This window comes from Bos taurus, chromosome 21 (genome assembly GCF_002263795.3).
Source record: "Bos taurus isolate L1 Dominette 01449 registration number 42190680 breed Hereford chromosome 21, ARS-UCD2.0, whole genome shotgun sequence".
NCBI classification, from domain to species: domain Eukaryota; kingdom Metazoa; phylum Chordata; class Mammalia; order Artiodactyla; family Bovidae; genus Bos; species Bos taurus.
In genome coordinates this window covers 29,129,852-29,150,402 of record NC_037348.1, presented here as the reverse complement: position 1 = coordinate 29,150,402, position 20,551 = coordinate 29,129,852, and the positions used below count along the sequence as shown (strand labels likewise).

The 20,551-nt window shown below is 54.0% G+C and overlaps 1 protein-coding gene across 4 annotated transcripts in view; it reads right to left on the bottom strand.

Annotated features, from left to right (window-relative positions):
* Positions 1-6,741: 6,741 nt before the first annotated feature.
* The window catches only part of PCSK6 (proprotein convertase subtilisin/kexin type 6), a 211,276-nt gene continuing 197,466 nt past the window's right edge, over positions 6,742-20,551 (bottom strand). For all 4 annotated transcript variants that reach the window (XM_059879305.1, XM_024982014.2, XM_024982015.2 and 1 more), the window contains 6 exons: positions 20,087-20,283; positions 17,868-17,955; positions 15,894-15,997; positions 12,152-12,281; positions 9,304-9,416; positions 6,742-8,066 (listed from right to left, as the gene is read on the bottom strand). In XM_059879305.1, coding sequence (XP_059735288.1) covers positions 7,969-8,066; positions 9,304-9,416; positions 12,152-12,281; positions 15,894-15,997; positions 17,868-17,955; positions 20,087-20,283 — 730 coding nt within the window. In that variant the 3' untranslated portion in view covers positions 6,742-7,968. The remainder of the gene's footprint in view (positions 8,067-9,303; positions 9,417-12,151; positions 12,282-15,893; positions 15,998-17,867; positions 17,956-20,086; positions 20,284-20,551) is intronic.

Below are 20,551 nucleotides of genomic sequence, written 5' to 3'. Positions count from 1 at the left end.
GGCATCACTGACTCAATGCACATGGGTTTGGGTGGACTCCGGGAGTTGGTGATAGACAGGGAGGCCTGGCATGCTGCGGTTCATGGGGTCACAGAGTCGGACACGACTGAGCGACTGAACTGAACTGAGGGTAGTATGTCAGTAATTTGTTTTCAAATTGTTCAACTGTTCTGTAATTTTGCTTTGTGGTTTTTTCAAAATAAAAAAGAACCAATGTAAACTTCACTTCATTCCAGAGAGAACCACCAGGTGGAGTCCTTAGGTCAGAGAGTTGATTTGACAAGCCCTGTTCAGTTTGGAGAAGGCAATGGCACCCCACTCCAGTACTCCTGCCTGGAAAATCCCATGGGTGGAGGAGCCTGGAAGGCTGCAGTCCATGGAGTCACTGAGGGTCGGACACAACTGAGCGTCTTCACTTTCACTTTGCTAAGTCCTATCTGACTCTGTGTGACCCCATGAACAGCAAGCACATTTCCCTGTCCTTCACTATCTCCCGAAGTTCCCTCAAACTCATGTCCATTGAGTCTGTGATGCAATCTAACCATGTTATCCTCTGCCTCCCCCATCTCCTTTTGCCTCCAGTCTTTCCCAGCATCAGGGTATTTTCCAATGAGTTGGCTCTTTGCATCTGGTGGACAGTATATAGTAGCTTCAACTGTAGCATCAGTCCTTTCAATGAATATTCAGGGTTGATTTCCTTTAGGATTGATTGGTTTGACCTCCTTGCAATCCAAGGGACTCTCAAGAGCCTTCTCCAGCACCACAGTTCAAAATCATCAATTCTTCAGTGCTCAGCCTTCTTTATAGTCCACCTCTCATATCCATCCATGACTACTAGAAAAACCATAGCTTTGATTATACTGACCTTTGTTGGTAAAGTGTAGTCTGTTTTTTAATACAGTCTAGGTTTGTCATAACTTTTCTTCCAAGAAGCAAGCGTATTTTAATTTCATGGCTGCAGTCACCATCTGCAATGATTTTGGAGCCCAAGAAAATAAAGTCTGTCACTGTTTCCATTGTTTCCCCATCTATTTGCCATGAAGTGATGGGACCAGATACCATGATCTTCATTTTCTGAATGTTGAGTTTTAAGCCTGCTTTTTCACTCTTCTCTTTCGTTTTCCTCAAGAGGCGCTTTAGTTCCTCTTTACTTTCTGCCGTGAGGGTGGTGTCATCTGTATATTTGAGGTTGTTGATATTTCTCCTGGCAATCTTGATTCCAGCTTGTGCTTCATCCAGGCTGGCATTTTGCATGATGTACTCCGCATATAAGTTAAATAAACAGGATGACAATATACAGCCTTGACGTACTCCTTTCCCAATTTGGAACCAGTTTGTTGTTCCATGTCCAGTTCTAACTATTGCTTCCTGACCTGCATATAGGTTTCTCAAGAGGCAGGTCAGGTGGTCTGGTATTCCCATCTCTTTCAGAATTTTCCACAGTTTATTGTGATCCACACAGTCAAAGGCTTTGGCACACTCAATGAAGCAGATGTTTTTCTGGAACTCCCTTTCTTCCTCTATGATCCGACAGATGCTAGCAATTTGATTTCTGGTTCCTCTTTCTAAATCCAGCTTGAACATCTGGAAGTTCTCAGTTCAGGTACTTCGAAGCCTACCTTGAAGGATTTTGAGCATAACCTTGCTAGCATGTGAAATGAGTGCAATTGTGCGGTAGTCTGAATATTCTTTGGAATTGCCTTTCTTTGGGATTAGAATGAAAACTGACCTTTTCCAGTCCTGTGGCCGCTGTTGAGTTTCCCAAATTTGCTGGCATATTGTGTGTAGCATTTTAATAGCATCATCTTTTAGGATTTTAAATAGCTCAGCTGGAATTGCTCAGCTAAACAAGCCTTTCTCCTATTGAACTAAAAACAAAAGGGTTTATTTCTGTACTTTAAAATAGTAAAGTGGCATGGGTTTCCCTTGCTTCAGCACATGAACAGAGACATAAATCCATCTATAGCTGGTTTGATTCAAGGGCTTCCCAGGTAGGTCAGTGGTAAAGAATCTGCCTGCCAAGGTAGGAGACACAGGAGACATGGGTTTGATCCCTGGGTCAGGAAGATCCCTTGGAGTAGGAAACGGTAACCCGCTCCAGCATTCTTGCCTGGGAAATCCCATGGACAGAGGAGCCTGGTGGGTTACAGTCTATGGGGTCGCAAAGAGTTGGACACGACTGAGTGAGCACACATGCAGAAGGTTGAGAATAGATTTTCTTGATCTCATTTCTCTTGACTACGGTTTTTTCAACCTTGGCACTGTTGACCTTTGGGGACTGGATAATTCTTTGTTGTGAGGACTGTCTTGTGCATTGCACAATGTTTAGCGGCATCTGGGGTCCAATGGCTAAGACTGCTTTCCAATGCAGGGGGTGCGGGCTGAGTCCCTGGTTGGGTAGCTAGGATCCCACATGGTTTGTAGCCAAAACACCAAAACATAAACCAGAAGCAGCATCCCTGGCCTCTGCCCACTGCATGTCAATACATCCCTCCAGTCATGACTCCAGTTGTCTCCAGAGATTTCCAGGTATCCCGAGGGAGACAGAAATCACCCCCAGGGTAGAACCACTGTGCTTGCAAAAAGACATTCTCTGCTCTGGGCACTCTGGTTGCTGTCTGCTGGACAGAAAGTTCAGAAGATCTCTGACCACGCTTAGCGCCCCTGGTAGGTCGTGGGGGTAGCTTTTGGTGGTAGGAGCTGCTGTACCACGTGGCGGTGTTGGTGTTGTTCTGTGCATAGACAAGCCTCTGAGAAGGGTCAGGACCGGCTTGAGGCAACCAGCAGGAAGGACAAAGCCTGGGCTCAAGAAGGAAAGCAGCAGAAAAAGGCCTGGACAGGATGTAAACTCCTCCTTTCTCAGGACTATCAGCCCAGCCGCCTGTCCGCCTGCTGGGCTGAACCTCACGATGCATGAGAACGACTTGGCTTTGAAATGTATACTCCTCATGTGTGCTATGTGCCTGCCAAGTCACTTCAGTCATGTCTGACACTTTGCGACCCTGTGGACTAGTGCTCACCAGGCTTCTCTGTCCATGGGATTCTCCAGACAAGAATACTGGAGTGGGTTGCCATTTCCTCCTCCAGGGGATCTTCCTGATCCAGGGATCAAACCGTGTCCCTTGCATCTTCTGCATTGGTAGGCAGGTTCTTTATCATTAGCACCACCTAGGACGCTACTTTCCACAGCCCCTGCATGTTCCTATTAACACATCCTTCCTACTGGAGGAATCAACCTGCCTGACTTCAGGCTCTACTACAAAGCCACAGTCATCAAGACAGTATGGTACTGGCACAAAGACAGAAACATAGATCAATGGAACAAAATAGAAAGCCCAGAGATAAATCGATGCACCTATGGACACCTTATCTTTGACAAAGGAGGCAAGAATATAATATACAATGGAGAAAAAGACAATCTTTAACAAGTGGTGCTGGGAAAACTGATCAACCACTTGTAAAAGAATGAAACTGGAACACTTTCTAACAACATACACAAAAATTAACTCAAAATGGATTAAAGATCTAAATGTAAGACCAGAAACTATAAAACTGCTAGAGGAAAACATAGGCAAAACACTCTGATGTACATCATAGCAGGATCCTCTATGACCCACCTCCAGAGTAATGGAAATAAAAGAAAAAATAAACAAATGGGATCTAATTAAACTTAAAAGCTTTTGCACAACAAAGGAAACTATAAGCAAGGTGAAAAGACAGCCTTCAGAATGGGAGAAAATAATAGCAAATGAAGCAATGGACAAAGAATTTATCTCAAAAATGTACAAGCAACTCCTGAAGCTCAATTCCAGAAAAATAAACAACCCAATCAAAAAATGGGCCAAAGAACTAAACAGACATTTCTCCAAAGAAGACATATAGATGGCTACCAAACACATGAAAAAAATGCTCAACATCACTCATTATCAGAGAAATGCAAATCAAAACCACAATGAGGTACCATCTCACACCAGTCAGAATGGCTGCTATCAAAAAGTCTACAAACAATAAATGCTGGAGAGGGTGCGGAGAAGAGGGAACCCTCTTACACTGTTGGTGGGAATGCAAATTAGTAGAGCCACTATGGAGAACAGTGTGGAGACTCCTTAAAAAACTGGAAATAGAACTGCCATAGGACCCAGCAATCCCACTGCTGGGCATACACACCAAGGAAACCAGAATTGGAAGAGACACATGTGCCCCTCATCGCAGCACTGTTTACAATAGCCAGGACATGGAAGCAACCTAGATGTCCACTGGCAGACGAATGGATAAGAAAGCTGTGGTACATATACACAATGGAATATTACTCAGCTATTAAAAAGAATGCATTTGAATCACTTCTAATGAGGTGGATGAAACTGGAGCCTATTATACAGAGTAGAGTAAGTCAGAAAGAAAAACATCAATATAGTACATTAATGCATATATATGGAATTTAGAAAGATGGTAATGATGACCCTATATGAGAGATAGCACAAGAGACACAGATGTAAAGAACAGACTTTTAGACTCTGTGGGAGAAGGTGAGGGTGGGATGATTTGAGAGAATAGCATTGAAACATGTATATTATCATACGTGAAATAGATCACCAGTCCAGGTTCAATGCATGAGACAGGGTGCTCAGGGCTGGTGCACTGGGATGACCCTGAGGGATGGGATGGGGAGGGAGGTGGGAGGGAGGGTCAGGATGGGGAACACATGTACACCCATGGCTGATTCATGTGAATGTATGGCAAAAACCACCACAATATTGTGAAGTAATTAGCTTCCAATTAAAATTTAAAAAAAAATCCTTCCTTTTACTTCACTTTTCCAACTCCTCCCCTTGTCCATCCTATGATCTAAACCCTCCCTCACCTACTCCCAGGGCCCCGGGTCTGAGCTGGCAGGGTTAGGGCCCCCTCCAGTCATACGATCAATGATCTAAATGTAATGAGTGTCAGTTTCCCAATTTCAAGAGCATCCTATATTGGCCATGCCTATATGTTGCCCTCTTTGTTCTTAAGGGTCCATCCAGCCCCCATTTGTTATCAGTGCATTTCCTATAGGAAGTGCAGTTCTTCCCAGTCCTGTGAAGAGATACGAGGTATGCTGTCAGCTGTGGCCTGGGAGGATGGGGACCTGTATCTGGGGACCACCAAGGAGCCTTAAATTGGGGGACAAAGTCAGAAAAATGTCACCCACCAGGAATGAAGACAGTTTAAAGTGAAGGCACCGTAGCTGCATCTGGCCAGCTGTTGAAGGTACCATCTCCCTGCAAGAGCCAGCCTCCCTCCTGGGCACATGATGGAACAGCCCTGCCCAAGTCAGCCTGAGCCAGGTCCCATCAGCTCTACAAGCTGCAGTCTATGACAGGATGGGTTCAGAGGATGTGCCGCATGAGTCTATCGCAAGAAGCAAAATCCTCAGGTATGTCCTGTCCCAGCAGGGCCCCGACAACCCTCACATCGGGCCATCTGCACACAGGCATTCTATGTGGTCAGTTTTCAAGCCCTTTTAACAAGGGGCTGCTGGGTCCTTAGGATTTGGGGAGCAGCTTCTCAGCTCCGCACCACAAGTGCCAACCCCAGGACAGGCTGGCCTAGCCACGGCCAGGAGGGTACATATGCTCCAAGGTTGCCTGGTGGGCTTCTTGTAGGTGGTGTCCTTTGAGACTAACAGGACTTGTTTCTGGTTTAGTTGCAACTGAACGTGTTAAACCATATGCTCTCTGTGGACAAACAGCTCTTGGGACTGTAATGGCACCTCGCCCTGGAGGTCCCCAGCAAGCTTCTGATTTTAATTCAATCACAGATATCCTCCCAAGTCCTGGCTACTGTCTCCCAAGCAGACACCTCACTTCGTCCGTCCCTCTGCCTCACACTGATGACTCCAGTCAATTCTGGCTCATGGTGGCTGCTGGCAGTTTGCATGCCCACTCCCCCTGCCAGCCCCTCGCCGCTTTCCCATTTTCCCAGAGCTGCGGCTGCCTCCACCCACACAGTCACCACTGGAAAGCCTGTCTTTGTGGGCAGAGCAGGGGGCACCCAGAAAACCCAGGTGAGGGGCAGGTGACCCAGGCCCACAGCAGACTCAGAACCCAAGGGGCAGGCCTGGCACCAGTTTTCTCGGGAGCTGTGGGTGGTCCTGCTTGTCATTTGTCCCATCACGTGCAGCGAGAGGAGATGCCGTGGTCCCCAGAGAGGGTCCAGAGGACATGGGCTCCCGAGGGCCAGCAGCAGCTCTCCTGAAATCCCGAGACAACCCTGGAATCCCAGAACAACACCCCTCACCCACTTGTTTCTTCCTGAGTCAGTTCCAGGTGGTGGATTTCCTTTATCTGCAGCCGAAGGACTCCTGGTAAGGACAACCCCTACCTCACAGAGAGGCCAGGGTGAAACCCCAACAGCGTGGAGCCCACGGGCCTGGGGCTTCCGGCCACCATGCGGAAGACGCACTGCAACCTAACTAAACAATGCTTGTAGATCCAGCTGAAGACACTTGCTGTCTGGGCTCCCCAGGGACAGAAAAGAGGTCTCTCTACATCCAGGCCCCCCTCCCCTGCCCGAACTGGGTCTGTTTGCCTGATGACACCCTGGAGCTGGGGCTGTGTGATTCTCCTACAGCTCAGCTGCAGCATCATTTGTTAAGGCTCCAAGACCTTGCAACAAAACCACATGTAAATCCATCTCATACTCTGGCCAGTGCCCACATTTAAATGTTGTGCCTTGGAAAGAAACACAGGCTCCTCTGCCATGGAATGTTAACTCTTTTATTAATTTAGGGTTAACACCGTGTCTGCCTTGTGAATTTCTTTTTCCGAGTTGTGGATTCAATCAACAACAGCTGGGTTCCCCCCAGCTGACCGGTGGCTCGTCAAAGGCATTACAGTCACAGAGGGAAGCAGGACGAAAATGGAGAACGAGCTTGTGAAAATTTAAGGCAAATGTTAATTCCCATATTAAAGGGACTTCATCAAGCAGATCTGTGCATATCAATGAAAATATATGAAATATTTGTCAAAATAATTAACATTGGTAAAAATTAGAACATGTAGCTTATAAAATGCCCACACAGGTTTGGCAGAAGTAAATCCAACTGTGTTGATAGGCTCACAGCAAACTCAGACACAGGCGAGCCCACCTTAAGACAAGTATCCTGAAAAGCAGGGCCCACGGGCTTTCAGAGCAGCTCCACAGAAGGGAAGTGACTGACAACCAGCAATTCACGGACAGGCTTACATCTTGCTTATTGGGGCTACCTTCCATCAGGTAGAGGTGACCGTTCGGGCCATGAGACTCGTAGAGGCGCGGATGGGACGCAGCGACCCGGGGCCCTCAGCCCACTCAGAGATGAGGGCTGTAGATGAAGGAGGGTCTCTCCATCTCGTCCCACTGGGATGTGACTTTCTAAGCCGTGGGTGTAGTTTCAGAAGTCACTGACCATGTAGAAACAGACGCTCCATCCCCAGAGGTCACAGGTTTTACGCTCCCGGATCTGTTCTGTTGAGTCTGACCAAACCACCTCCCAAATGGTGGCTGGCAGAGAAGCAGGTGTGCCCCAGGCCCTTCCTCGTGGGGCACAGCCAGGGCTCTTCAGGGGGCATGGAAGCACAGGGAGGAGGGTTCTGCTTAGGGCCATGTGGCTGGCCTTTCTGCTTTGGTCTTGGAGATTCAGTGAATGCATGGTCCCAGGAGCTGTGGATCCCCAGAGTTCATGCTGCTCCTGCTGTGACTTGGCCAGAACGCAGCCAGCGAGGGGTTGTGAGCGGGTGTCACCGCTCCCGGGACATCTCCTCCAGGCAACCCCTGCCCCACCCTGGCCTGGGTGCCCAGAGTCGCCAGGAAGGACCTTACTCCTAGGGAGACGAAGCTGTCAGATGGGGGCACCATCCCTGAAACAGGCTCTGGCCGACAGCCTGGAGAAAGGTGGACGGACAGACGGACGACGGGAGGGGCCCTGCCCTGCGCGGGGGCCAGGTGCCCCTACCCGGCCAGGAGGCACGTGCGGCAGCAGAACTGGATGAAGAGCTTCCGTTCACAGAGCCGGTTGGATTTGACCATCTCGCAGAACGTCTCATCAGCTGGGTTCCCCCAAAGGAGAAAGGAGGGACAGGTCAGACGTGGGGGCCAGACATGGCTGCTCCCAGCTCCCCACTCCGGAAGGCAGCCATCTTCCGTCACCCCCGTGGTGACAGGTGGCCAGCTCAGTGAGGCCAGGGCTGGAGCTGAGCCTGGAGACGAGGGTGGGTGGGGGAGGAGACGGGTTGGGGGGTGGGGGTGGGCAGGGTCTGGGGACGCTGGGCTGTGTGGGGAGCCCTCCGTGGTCACTGTTCCTCTTTCTGGACGTGGGAAGAAGAGGGGTCAGACTTGGGGGCAGGGTGGGGGCTGCTGCGTGATGCCGGGGATGCCCCAGTGGGGAGGAGGGATGATGAGAGGAAGGGGTTCATCAGGGCACTGGGAATGGCTGAGGGAGGGGAAGAGCCAATCCCCTAAGGCCAGCCCTTCCCCTGGCAGCTGGCCTCTGGGGACCTGCACGCATGGGGCCGGGACAGCCTCACTTTATGGGGCTGGGACCTCACCCGAGAAGGTGGCTTCCTGAAGTAAGCGCTTCCTGGCCTTAAAGGAACATGATTCTCCAAGCCAAGGAAACCACAGAGCTCCAAGGCAAGGAGGCCACCTCATGGTCTGCAGGGCATGCCCGGGCTCTCTCTGGGGGCTTCACACTCTGCTAGGCCCAGGCCGCTGCCAGCTCCATGCTCAGGGACGTCATGGTGCTGGCAGCTCTCCCTCCAGCACACCAGCAGGCTCTCAGCACCCAGAGACAGCTTCGGGCTGCTCATCCCTATGCTTCCTGAGCCACGGCGGTTCCTTACCACGGCACGTCTGCCCATGGCCTCTGCCCTGGTCTCCAGCCCAGAGTTCTGTGTCAACCCTTCCTCTTGCCTGGAATCCCCAACCTGGTCTCTGAGTTTCCGCCCTCACAACCTATCCTCACCTCCCAGTCGACCAGAGCCCCAGAGCTCTCCCACAGCACACACATGGATCCTTCCTGCAGAACACGTGGGCCTCTCCTAACCCGTGCCACCACACCCAAGCCACCTGGGGCTACTGGAGTGAGAGTGGGGACAACGTCCGAATCATTCCTAAGAGTCACTCGTTGGACAGACCCACAGTAGCAGGGTGGCGGCTGGATCCTCTCTGGTCAGTGTGAGGGGCCTGGAGGGAAGGGCCACCCCAGGGACAGCCTGTGGTCCCTGCCCCTCTCTCCCTCTTTGGCCGGACAGCCAAGGGGTTTGGGTCCAGCCCATGCCCACTCACCATTGCTGCATGTGTGATTGGTGATGCACGAAGTCCCCAGCTGTGTGAAGCCCGCTTTACACCGGCTGCAGTTCCTGCTGGAGCCTTCACAGCTCAGGCAGCTCTCGTCACACCTGTGAGGACACGGGTTCCTGATAAGGAGGGGCCCCACCACTCCAGCCCTTCCCAGGGCCCTCCAGCCAGCCTGCCTGCCCTCCCACAGTGCCCCTGGCAGTAACCCTGCCCCACAGTGGTCTCTCCTCATGTCTGACGTCTGTCACCTGTGTGACAAACAGGACCCAGGAGCCGCTGGGGCACCACCCATCAGTCTTCAGCCTCCTTTGCGATGAGGTCGGCCTCACCCCTGGGGACAGGGCTGAGGGTGCCCTCTCAGTCCTGTCCCAGAGACGGGACCCAGGACTACTACCATCGGAGCGCCGTGACCTTGGGGGTCGGCACACTCTGGCCTCGGGCCACACCAGCAGCTTTTCTGGGACCTGTCTTGTCCATCTGCATCCAGCTGTGGCTGGGCTGCAGCGCTGGGGACAAGCAGCTGCTCTGGAGACTGGACGGCTGGCCCAACCTACAGGGCTCACCGTTGGGCTCCTCAGGAGAGCCGGTCGACACCAACTTGCTCTGGGCCATGCATGGACCTTGCCTGCCCGCTGCCTCTCCAGTCTAGCTCTACTCCAGGCACCAGGTCTCCCCAGACCCACCTTGCTGCAGGCCCAGCAGGCCCGGGAGCGGGCTCAGATAGGCAGGTAGGGTGGCGGGCAGGAGGCGGCTCAGCCAGGCCTGGGCCTGCCCCACAGAGCAGCTCCTTGTATGGGACAGGTGCCACTTCCAGTCAGTCCCCCACCCACTACCTCACCCCCAAAGATCCCTGCGACTATGTCCTCCACCTCCACAGGGTGGCACCCACTGCAGCCCCATCGCCTCCCCTCCACTGCTGGGACCACCACCCACCTGCGTCTTCAGGCTGCTCTGGTAACACTCAGACGGCAGAGGCCTGCCCGCATCCTGCCCCAACAGTGAACCCAGAGAGGCCGGGCTGGGGCGGGAGTGTGGTGGGAAGGCGAGGGTAGCACCCCCTCAGGCAAGTACCCCATGCCCCCTGAGTTGCTCTGTCTTCAAAGAGATTCTTACTCCTCTTCCAGGTCTTATTCCTAAGTCTCGGGGTGTCCAGACCTTGTCTGAGGTACTCAGTGTGGACTGTTCTCACTCTCAGCCCTGTCTCCCGGTTTCATGGATCTCCTCAGTGCTCAGGCTCCAGCCCAGCTGGCTGGGCCCTGCCCCCTGAACCTGCCCATCATCCTCTCTGGGAATGGGCCTGGCTGGCACTGGACTGTGGGTCTTGGAGAGCCAAGTTCCCTGGGAGCTGCTGCTGCCCAAGTGGGAAGAGGCCCTGAAGAGCCAGGGGACCAAGTCAGTCCATCCACCTTGGGGAGCCACACAGAGGGGTCTTCAGAGCCAGGGACCAAGGCCATCCATCCCCCGAGAGGAGCCATGTGGAGGGGTCTTCAGAGCCAGGGGGTGAGGAGGAAGAAATTCTCTGCAATGCCACATCCACTACCGTGGTGCCCCATGCAGGCCTCTTCCTGGGATGCGCCTCTGAGACCTGCTGTGTTGGCCCCAGTGCTGGACCCCGCTCCAGGCCGAAAGCCTCATCTCCCATGGGGGAGAGCACCCAAGGAGCTCTGGCCTCCGCAGCCCAGGAGGAGCTTTCCTGGAGCTGGGAGACCTCACAGTGTGGAAGCACCCTGCACCCCAGGGGTCCAGGGTGTCTGACAAATGAGACTGTTATCACTACAGAACGTGTAGTCCCTGGGCTGCTGCCCTAGAAAGAGCTGGTGAGTTAAAATCAAGGTTGACTTCAGATGCTGGTGTCAAGGGGCCTGCACGGACTTGTCCAGGCCAGGTGAAGGCAGCTGGGCGGAAGGGCTGAAACCCCAACCCTCCTGTGTGGGTCCTACAAATGCAAGGACCGGGTGGTATCTCACTGGCTTACCACAGAGTGGTTGGTGTTCCTGTTTTATGTTTGGTTGCTGGGTTTTTGTTTTAGGTTGTTTAGGTTACAATCCGGAACTTGTTTAACTTGTTTAGGTTACAATCTGTAACAGTTCTCAAATATATCCTGGGGACCTCGAAGATGCCCTGTGGGTCCTTAGCTGTGAGCTGGAAGATGGGGTATGGTCTCTCCACACTGCTTTGATGTGGGCCCTGGGTCCCTTGTTTCGAGTCTATTTCAGGCTCACTGTCAAGGTCTTCAAGGTTACCTGCAGACTCCTCATGGTCACTCTCACCCTGGACTAGGCGGGCTGCTCTGCCCTGCTCCTGGGCTTAGGTCACGAAGCCTGGCGTGAGGCAGCACGCAGCAGGACATGAAGAGGACACCAAGCAAATGGCCTCTCATTACTGCCCATGACCCACGATGACCAGAGTCCCCAGACAAGGACAAGGAGCCGTGCAGATACAAAGGAGGAGCGGAAAAGGAGACTGGGGAGGCTTATGGCATTGCTGCAATGGCTGGAAACGGCTTTGGAATGAGGAGGCTGTCGGGACCTTCTCTTTTTCTCTAAGTTATCTAATTTAGAATCTAAGCAAACCCAACAGGTGGTTTCCTAACGACAGAGTGAGCACACTGTGGTCTGTGGCAGTAGGTCTCAACAGATTACTCAGAAAGTGAACCCCACCCCAGTCCCTGAGACAGGGGCCTCCAGACCTGGTCCCTCCTCCACGGGCACTATGCTCAGCCATCTGGGGGTGGGCCGGGAGGACTACTTGGAGGGGGCAGCAGACCTGGCCCCTTGTCTGCGGGCACTGGCCATCTGGGGCTGGGCCGGGAGGACTGCCTGGAGGAGGCACCTACCTGCGGCACACCTTGTGAGGCAGCCCTGGCATGTCCTCTGCGTAGAAGCCCTCACCACAGGCCGGCACGCATCTCCAGTCTTGGAAGTGGAAGCCCGGGGCACAGTGAATGCACTCCTCTCTGCTGGGCCCTGAGGGGCACGGGAAGAGAGCAGAGGTCAGTGACCACCCACCATCTGCTGCGTGTCACAGATCTGTGGCCTCACCTAAGATCCAGGTCCTAAAAGGCTGCCCCCAACAGCAAGACCACCCCCAACTGTTGCCCACCACATGTCTGCACTGGCCCCCTCGCCCACTCCTAGGAAGTAGACCTTACACGCCAGGCTTAGTGCACTCCCACAGCCCCAGCCATGTCCATCAGCCTGATTCTAAGGGCCTTCTTTCCCAACAAGCCTGAACCGGTTTGGGCCAGGGCAGCTGGTGTAGCCTTAAACTCAAAATGGGGTCTGACCACACAAACTTACTTGCTAGATTTCAGAGATGGAGTAAAAAAAAAAAGTAAAATAGCTCACTGATCTTTAAATATCAATTACACGGAGAAATGGTAATATTTACATATATGCGGTTAAACATGATGTTCTATTGATTTCCACCTGCTTCTCAGGGTAACTTGTACCCGCATCTGCAGCCCACGTGGTGTTTCGAGGGGACCGAATGTCGTGTGAGACAACATGGAGAATGGAAAGAGGAGGTGTGGGGCCCTGGGGCTGACAGAGATGTGGTGTGAAGGATCGGGACAATTTCAACAGAAAAAAAGCCACTCGGGCTCATGGGGTGGGGTGTGGGGACAGAAGAGGCAAAGACTCTGAATGAAGGATCAAGAGTCATGAAGGAAAACCTGCAGCTCAGTCAACAGGGCTTGTCAGCGTGGGGCAGGCGTGGCCCAGACTGAAGAGACTGTGCTGTCTGTCTGTCTGCCCACCTCCTCACCATTCACATGAATAGCAAGTGAGTGCCAGGCATCCACTCTGTGCCAAATCTCCCTGAAAGCACCTTACGGGGTGTCAGAGGTGGCCAGGAGGCTGCAGGCTGACGGCGCAGAGGGTCAAGCGTGGGGAGCAGTTGTCTTGGATGTGCCCCTCACTGGACCTCCCCCCACTTTGATTGTGGTCTGGCCTCAGCTGGAGGCCTGGCAGCTTAGGCTGAGGTGTCCAGTCGTCTTCAAGGAGTGACTTGTGGACCTTGTGGACTTGAGGGCCTCGTGCCTGCATCAAGGGAGAATCCCTGCAGATGGCTCCATGCTCCAACGGTTGGTCTTGTGTCTCAGAACCACAGTTGCTGGCCTGGATGGGGTTCTGAGCATCTGGGGGGATGGGGGTAAGGCGGAAGTGGGAACCCGTGCGTGACGGGCCTTCGTGAAGGACAGGTGCCCACCGCCCGGGTCTGCATGGCACGCTGTCCCCCTGCAGCTGGGGTGTGGTGGGGGAGCCTCGCACACGTTCTTCTGGACTGAAGGCTGCTCCTGTGCCCCCTCCTTCCGCCCCCACTTATCTCCAGGGAGTGTGTGCGTTGTTGGCACGTTGTTGGCTCCCCACTGAACGCCGCCCCCCATCCTACCAGCATCTGCAGTGGTCTACTCCTACTTTAATGTTCAATTTACTAAACACAAAGTGGGTGAGATACGTTCAGCTGTGGCTGGAAGCCAAGAAAGCCCTGGATGGGCGGAGGCCCCGCCAAGGTGTGCGCCTCAGCACAGTTAAGACGTACCTTCTCCATTCTGGATCTTTTACCATGAGAACAAGAGCCAGAGACAGAGCCGGGTCTCCTGCACCCACCAAGGCAGATGGGCACCCCAGGGATCCCAGCCTCCTGACTCAGAGGCTCTGGGACACAGACTGACCATCCCAGGGTCCCCGCCACCTGGGGTGGGGACAGATGCCCCTAAGCTCCTGTGTATTCGAACCTCCCCACACGGTGCCCAGGGCCCTCACAGACGGTCAGCAGAGGCCCCTGATTGAGAGCAGAAGGGGAAGGCCAGGTGGCTTGGGCCTCCAGGGGCTCTGGACAGGGACCCTGACCAGCAGTGAGGGGCCTTCTGAGACTCAGAGCTGGAGGCAGGGTCCCTCTACCCACATCAGCCGGGGTGGGTGCACACATCCCAGAGCATAGAGGGCACCTGGGCAGGTGGGCGTGGGGGCAGGGCAGCCCTGGGACTGCCGGGCCCCTAAAGTGACAGGTGGCTGGGCTGGGTGAGAGAACCCACAAGCGACTATAAAGCCATCCACCAGCAGGCAGTGTGGGGGTGCCAAGAAAGAAAACTGCATTGAATGAGCAAAAGTGCTATAAAGACACACGCCTGGCTGGGTGTTATGGACTCAACAGACTGTGACATCTGAATAAGTGATGCCAGTGATGTTCCTTTATCAAGCTGGGCTAAACAACGAGTCAAAGATATAGAACCAACGTTGACAGGCATCAAGGCAAAAAACAGGAGGGCTGCCCGACAAGCCCTGGCCTTCTGGGGGTGGGGGGGGGGTGGTGCTGTCCCAGAGTGGCCCCAGGGAGGCATGGCTTGCTCCAGGGGCCTTGAGGTTATGGCCTTGGCCATGGCACGTCTACCCTGGGAGGCTACCCCATCCTGCCGGGACCCACATTACATCCTTAATGGAGATCTCATCCTTACAACCTTTCTGCAGCAAAAGCTGCACCCAACATGGGTTTCCTAGAACAAGAACCCCAGCGCTGGGTTGGGAAGGAGGGTCAGAGGGGAAGATTCAACCAGAAATGTATGTGGGCCACAAACTCTGATGTGTGGCATCGTCCGCTGTACACAGCTCTGCAGCACGAGCCGACAAAACAATCACTCTCAGATTCTACACAGAATCTGCGCCTGGACGACAGCTCTGCCATCATCCTGTGGGGACTATAGTACACACACCCCCCTTATGGAAGCCTTTCCCCTGTGAGTGAGTGTTTAAGCTAAGACAGGCCCAGGAACTAAGGCTATGTCTTAAGAAGCCTTCTCATTCCTTCACACTCAGAACTTACCCTGTCTCTCTCCGATGACTCTTGAATCTTTAGGACTTGAACCTCAGGCGCTTGCCCTGGCAGGAGCTCGAGAGCAGTGAGCAGCCCGGCCTGGCCTGAAAGCAACCCCTGCCCGGCCAGGCTCCTAACGCCAGGATGTGGGCCCTTGTGGGTTTTCTTTTTTTAATTTTTAAAAATTGTGGTCAAATGTACACAATGTAAAATTTACCATATTGACCACTTAACATAGTTCAGTGGCCTTAGGGCTTCCCTGGTGGCTCAGATGGTAAAGAGTCTACCTGCCAATGCAGGAGATGCAGGAGGCGTGGGTTTGATCCCTGGGTTGGGAAGATTCCCTGGAGACGGGAATGACAACTCACTCTAGTATTCCTGCCTGGAGAACCCCATGGACGGAGGAGCCTGGCGGGCTACAGTCCACAGGGTCGCAAAGAGTCGGACACGACTGAGTGAGTAGCAACACAATATTATAGTACATCTGTGTCTTTCATATGTTGCCTTGGGCATGCTCAGAAAAACTAGGGTAGAGTACACCATAAAAAAATAAGGAGATTCACAGCATTGTGGAGCCATTACCACCACCATCCATGCCCCGAATGTTTTCATCTTCCCAAACTGAACCTCTGTGCCTATTAATCACTCTCCCTCCTCCCGGACTCAACGCTGCAACATCCACCCACAGAGCCCTAAGTGCCAGGGCTTTCTGGGTTTCAGGTCCTCTGCCCACCCGCCGGCCTGGGGAGCAGGCGTGAACTCACCCACGCAGGTCCGGCAGGTGTGATGGCACTCCCCACATTGGATGAGCTCAGAGTCAAAGTAGGTGCCTGGCTCACAGTCTGGAATGCAGCTTCCCCGGGCAAGGCTGGTGAACAGGGAAAAAGGCAGGTTTTCACATCCTTTCTGAAACTCTGATTGTATTAGGATTTGCCCTCAACGTCTTTCCTGAGAGGAGATGAGAGGTGCTAGAACACAGCTGTTGGTGTCACTTCAGGTTCTGAGCTCAGGAAAAGTGGCTGGGAGGGATGCTCAGGCCTTCTGGTGGCCTTGTTCCCATGCGGGGTGCCGCGTCCTGTGTACTTTCTAACACCAGCCACTATGGAATCCGAGGCCCGAGGGGGTGGTGGGGTCAGCCTGCTGGCTTGTCTCCCAGGGCGCAGTGTTTGTAATGCGGGAGAGGAGCCAGCAGCAACAATCACCTTGAAACTAGATGGGTTCCAGCCTTGCCCTTGCCTGAAACCTTCCATGTTTCATAATGAATTTGAAATAAAATCTGCTCCTGGGACCTGGAAGGCCTGCAAGCTGTGACTCCCAGGCTCAGATGAGAACCTGTGACTCATGGGGTCCTGGTTCCCTTCCCTTCCTGGCTCCCTGGACCCTCTTCCCTCCAATCCCCTGATCTGGAAGTGATTAGAGGAAGCTCAGGGCTCAGGCAAGCTCAGCTGTGCTGCCGGGAAGATTGTTCCTCTCCCTGTTAGTAGCTGCGATGACTCTGTGGGAGAGGGAGAGGGTGGGAAGATTTGGGAGAATGGCATTGAAACATGTAAAATATCATGTATGAAATGAGATGCCAGTCCAGGTTCGATGCACGATACTGGATGCTTGGGGCTAGTGCACTGGGACGACCCAGAGGGATGGTATGGGGAGGGAGGAGGGAGGAGGGTTCAGGATGGGGAACACATGTATACCTGTGGTGGATTCATTTTGATATTTGGCAAAACTAATACAATTATGTAAAGTTTAAAAATAAAAAATAAAATTAAAAAAAAATAAAAAAAATAAAAAATGTCATTTCATGGAAAAAAAAAAAAAGATTAAATGGTGAGAGCTGCTGGAATAAAATGCTCTTTACACTTCCTTCCTTCACTCCTTGCTGCACAAGAACTCAACCCTGTGGGTGTTTTCCCCTCACAGTGGCATTCGGGTGGCGGAAGGTGGGCGGGGGGAGGTGGGCCGCAGGACCAGTAACCTTGTCCCCTGGCCTGGTGAAACATGCTGAGAGTCACAGAGCGGCTGGGTCAGCACCTGCATTTTAACAAGACCCCTTGCCCCGCCCTGTCCCCTTGCAGCAGGGTGAGGCGGGAGGCACTACCCTCAAGGACTACCTCTTGTCTCTTTCTTTCTTCAAGTGCAGACCCCGGTCTGAGAGACTGGACTGCGGAAGGGCCTCAGCACAATTCCTAACAGAATGACTTCTAAGCTTCTAGACCGTGACTTAAGGAACAAATGGTGTGTAATTTGATGGCATGAAATGGGCTAAACCAACACTTCAACATATTCCCATAAAAACCTTTAATCCAGTAAGATGTTTTACAGGAAACAGTAAGATGTTTACACGAGAGCTCCCTGGAAGGAGACACGAGGGCTGGGAGACAGAGAAGGCCAGGCCATGGGGCAGAGGGAGGAACCCCGTGTCCAGACCAGGAGGGAGACAGGTGGGTGGGGTTTGGGGCCTGAGAAAGGAGCTGGACTCCCACCCTCCAGCATCCAGCCCCACTTTCCATCAGCAGATCAGCTTTGACCGATTCCCCAAATGCTGCCTCAGACTAGAGACCTTCCTCATCCTCTGACTGTCTATCCTAAACAAGCTGTAAGTGCAGATCTGATTTTGACTTGGAATCTTTATCCTGAAAGGCTTTGGGCCTCTGAAATTTTAGCTTTTAGGAAAAGTGTAAATTCACAACAGACACTAAAACCAGCGTACACTGCGGCCACGCCCAGCAGGAGGGTCTTACCTGAATCCTTCTTTACAGACAGTACACTTCTCTGGCTCATCAATGCACTTCTTACAGCTTGGGTGGCATTTAAGGCAATTTTTCTGACCTGGAGAAAAGTGAGAGGAGGTAAAGAGAAGGGTGAGAAGAGTGGATGTAGGTCAAGCTTGGGCCAAGAGGACTGAAGAGTTTCAAGAGGGGCTGATGGATGGAACAGCAGTCACGGGTGACGTGCTGACAGAACCACCAGAGCCACGTGGCGACCACGTGCCTGGGGGTCGGGTCACAGGCCTTGCACCCTTTTTCTGGAGTAAACTGAAGTCCTCAGGTCACCTTAAGGCCTGTAGGGGTCCCTTAGCTCTCTTCTCGGGGACTGGAGGCAGCCGAGCAATTTCCTGAGCGGCCGGTCTTCCTGAGTGAGATGGGTGGGGCCACAGGAGCCCCTGACCCCCCCACCCCCACACAGGGTCTTCACAGGGGTCAGACACAAAGCTCAACATCTGCCACACCTTGAAGAGGAAGCCCTGGGTCTTGGAGATCATCCAGGTCACTCATCCTGCCATCTTGGCCACTATACCTCGGGGCGTCCTCCCCAGGGCCCGCAGGCAGCATCATATATGCTGCAGGGGCTCAGAGAGCACGTCTGGAGGGACAAGGCATCGGGGTGGGGTGGGGAGTGGGGATGGAGATGTGTCCAACCTGGCCCCCAGACAGGAGTCTGCAAAGCCTGTGAAGCCTGTCTTGCCTGACTCTGTGGCTCCTCTCAAGAGGGTGGTTATTCCACAGCTGTAAACATCCTTAAAGACTGCCTGGCTCCTCCCCACAGCAGTGACAGCAGGGCGTGACAGGGCCTCCTATAGGCCTGGGCCAGACACCAGCTCCGGTAAGGCCTGTCATCTGCACCACAGTCAACATGCCATCTGAGAACTGTCTCCATCAGTTTAACCCAGACCCTCTCTGCGCTCTCCTCCAGGGTGTGGGGGGGTGGATGGTGAACCGTTGGCCCTGGGGCCGTCCACCCTGTTCCCCAGGATGCTGGTGCTGCTCTGAGCTCACGCCCTTCTGGGTCATTGCAGCTGGGCCCTCTTGCCTTGCTCAGCTTCCTCCCCTTGGCAGGGTGAGGGCAGGGTCGCCTAGCTCATGGGAGCCTGGTCACTGTGAGGTGCATGGCCCAACCTTGCCCCCCCGCCCCCCCCCCCCCACGCCGTCTTCCTGAGCCAAGTCACACCCAACAGCAGGCTCTCCTCATTCACGGAGGCCCAAAACCTCCCTGTCTGCAACCACAACTTCAGCACAGCGGTGAAACCACCAAAGCCGTGAGCCACTGATGGGGATGGGGATGGTGGTGGGGGTGATGGTGGGGTCTGTGATCCCCAGCCCCCCAGCCCCCCAGCCCCCACACTCATACCCGCGGCTCCAGGACAAGTGGTAGGGTCCTCAGAGGCCTTTCCATCCGGGTGTCTGAAATCAGTGAGCCTAAAGGCCCCCGACTCAAGTCACCTCTTGTTCAACCTCCACAGTGGACACTGACCCGCACACGCACGACAGGCCTGGCTCCAGGGGCTCCAATCTCTGCGTCACATTGAACCATCTTGGCCAGGCTCCGAGTGAACTGCTGTCCACTACCAGGGTCCGAGGGCTGTGACTTCCCCCTTCCTTCCCACTCCCTCCTGTGAAGGGTCCTTGCACACAGGAAGCAGAGGGCCAGGGCAGTTTTCCCAGAAGAGGGGAGTGGACCTGAGGGGACAGTTCTCCCAGAAAAGGAGAGCCAGCCCTGAGGGGACAATTCTCTCAGGAGAAGGAGAAGGGAGCCAAGGGGACAGTTCTCCCAGAAGAGAAGAGCCAGCCCTGAGGGGACAATTCTCTCAGGACAAGGGAGCCCAGGGTACAGTTCTCCCAGAAGAGGAAAGCCAGCCCTGAGGGGACAGCTCTCTCAGGAGAAGGGAGCTGAGGGGACAGTTCTCCCAGAAAAGGAGAGCCAGCCCCAAGGGGACAGTTCTCTCAGGAGAGGGGAGCCAGCCCCAAGTGGATAGCTCTCCCAGGAGGGGACCCTAGCCCCAAGTGGGCAGTTCTCACAGGAGAGGGGACCCCAGGGGACAGTTTTCTCAGGACAGGGAACCCCAGCCCCGAGGGGACAGCTTTCCCAGGAGGGGACCCCAGCCTCGAGTGGACAGTTCCCTCAGGAGAGGGGACCCTGCTCCGAAGGGTCAGGGTCCAGGCCCAGGAACACACGCACTTACTTTCGTCAGCATAAAATCCGGCGGGACAGAGGGTCACACAGGAGTTCACCTCCTGATGGTGGTAGAAGCCACGGCGGCAGGTCAGGCACTGCGTGGAGCCCCGGCCAGAGCAAGTCTCGCACCCCTTGTGGCACCGGCGGCAGCGGCGGGCTGCGGTGTCCCCAAAGTAGCCCAGAGGGCACGCACTCACACACTTCCTGTGGGGGCAGACACGGAGAAGACCATATCGCTGGGCCCAGTCCCCACCTGCACAGGGGCACAGGGAGGGGTGGGCCAGGGCGGGCAGAGGGACCCCTCAGCTGCCCCTGGAGGTTCCTGATGCAGTTGAGTGGGGAAGGCTTGCATGGGAAGCCCAGAGCCCTTCCCTCTCAAGGCTTCCCCAAGGGGTGGGGGCACTTGAAGGGCACGTGGCTTCCTTGGGCAGAACTCCCAGCACCAGCAGAAGCCCCCTGATAGGCAGCAAGT